At 48.9% G+C, this 2,035-nt stretch overlaps 1 protein-coding gene across 1 annotated transcript; it reads right to left on the reverse strand.

The window, feature by feature from the left end:
- Positions 1-484: 484 nt before the first annotated feature.
- Positions 485-1,618, reverse strand: LOC107699177 (prolactin-releasing peptide receptor). Its single transcript, XM_016500370.1, has one exon. It carries the CDS (start codon positions 1,616-1,618, stop codon positions 485-487), a length of 1,134 nt encoding a protein of 377 aa, XP_016355856.1.
- Positions 1,619-2,035: the final 417 nt, after the last annotated feature.

The raw sequence follows: 2,035 nt of genomic DNA on the forward strand, positions 1-2,035 counted from the left end.
CAAAGGTGATGGGAAAGAGGTACCTCAGCCAAAACATCTGATATTTCCCTGGCTACTTGGTAATAGTGGAGAGAAAGAGAAAGAAGGGTGTGAAAAAGAGCTGTCAACATCTAGTTGTGGTTTGCTGATATTCCCCTTGACCGTGGTGGGTTCAAGGACAGGGTATTCCCAAACAGATTTATTCCTTCTGTAAAAGCTGCACTGCAAATTTGTGTTTAGTATCAGGGGTTTTCATTCAAGGTCAAAGAGATGTATGAGGGAATCTTGAGGCTGGATCACTAATGTCCACAGAAACATCAAAACAAAGCTGAGAGCCTGAGTATTCTCTTTAGTCCTCATGAAAGAAAAGCCTACCAACAAAAAAAAGCCTTCGTTCTCATATAAGAACATTGAATATTGGCTGGAATACCACTCCAGTGCTGCGAACCCCCCTTAATGTCTGAGTGCTCCTTCTGATTAGTCTGTGCTGATGTGCCACGGATCTTCAGAGGCAGCTGTCGGGGACGGGGCTCTCAGGTGATTGGCTCTCCTTCACTGCTACTTCAGAGATGAGCGTCAAGCAGGTGGCAGGGTTGCGGGAGGCGCAGCGAGATAGTAGCTCCTGTCCACTCCGTCTGCAAGGGCACAGGTAACCACGCAGGTGCATGCGGACCTTGCTGTGCAGCGAGGCATAGATGAAGGGGTTGTAGCAGGCTGAGCTCATGGCTATCAGGTGGCAACTGACCTGCAGCACGTTGACATAGCGCTTGTCAACGATCTGGAAATCCGAGTCTAGATCCAGAAGGAGATTGAGGACTTGCAGCGGGAGCCAACAGAGGGCAAAGGCGAGGACAGAGGCCACCAGAAGGGAGAAAGTCTTGCGCCGCTGTTTGCTCCATCGCTGCTGGCTATGGGACGGCTCTCCAGGCAACGTGTGTTTGCGGAGGTGCACGCTGATGGCACAGTAGGAGATGCTTACAGACAGCAGGGGGATCATGTAGGAAGCCAGCAAGAAGAAGCAGGAGTAGAGTAGGCGCTGTCGTTCGGTTCCCAACCAGAACTCCTCGCATACTACCAGCTCCATGCCACTGGGTCGTAGGTCCACGTAGCGTGTGTGGAGGGAAGGGGGAGCAGCGAGGGCCAACGAAACTGCCCAGACACCCAATGCCACTGCGCCACAGCCCCACACTGAGATACGCCTCCGTACTGGGTATGCCACCACCACATAACGGTCCATGGCGATGGCGGTGAGAGACAATACAGAGGTGAAGACCGTTGCACCTTGTAACAGAGGAATAAGGTGGCACATTGGACGGCCGAATGTCCAACCACGTGCATCAAAAGCATACGACGCTGTCAATGGCACACAGCTCAGACACATCAGCAAGTCCCCAGCTGCCAGGTTGCCAATAAAGAAATTAGTGGCATTGTGGAGCTTCTTATCTGTCAGAATGCAGGCAAGAAGGAAACTGTTCCCGACACCAGCCACAACAACAACCAAGGCGTAGAGTGGAATAAACAGAGGTTTGAAGCGGAAAAGCAGCTGGGTTCCTGAAAATTTATCCAGGAGGTCTGTCCGATTTGAAGCTCCGAGGGTTGTGTTAAAGCCCGCCAAAACTTGTTCCAGAAGAGGATCCATTTCAACCTGTGACAAAAACATTCATGAACAACAAAGACGAACATCACGCACACACAGGTACACACTCAGTCATCGGTTAGAGATAAACTCAGTGTGAGATTGGCACATGGAAACGCTGTTGCCATACTCTTGATGGAACCCCTTTTAAAGAGTCTTTCTCCTTCTGCCTTGATGAGACTTGAGCACCCTCTAAGCGCAAAGCAGAAAGGCTACATTCCACGGATCCAATTAATTGCTGGAGCAGACTTTTTTTCCGAAGGTGAGTCATAAAGTCTAATTATAGTGTTATTATTTAGTATTATCTAGAAGAAACTCCTAAGGTAGTCATATTTACCTTTATTTAAAGCCACGTTGTCTGTAGTAATTCACAATGATCTACTGGTTATCAGGTCTTATGAATGGAGAAAAATTAGCATT

The sequence above is a fragment of the Sinocyclocheilus anshuiensis genome, unplaced genomic scaffold, assembly GCF_001515605.1.
Source record: "Sinocyclocheilus anshuiensis isolate Anshui unplaced genomic scaffold, SAMN03320099.WGS_v1.1 scaffold374, whole genome shotgun sequence".
Taxonomy (NCBI): Eukaryota; Metazoa; Chordata; class Actinopteri; order Cypriniformes; family Cyprinidae; genus Sinocyclocheilus; species Sinocyclocheilus anshuiensis.

Coding starts and splice junctions, on each gene's coding strand:
- LOC107699177 (XM_016500370.1), bottom strand. CDS start 1,618: ATGGATCCTCTTCTGGAACAAGTTTTGGCGGGCTTTAACACAACCCTC.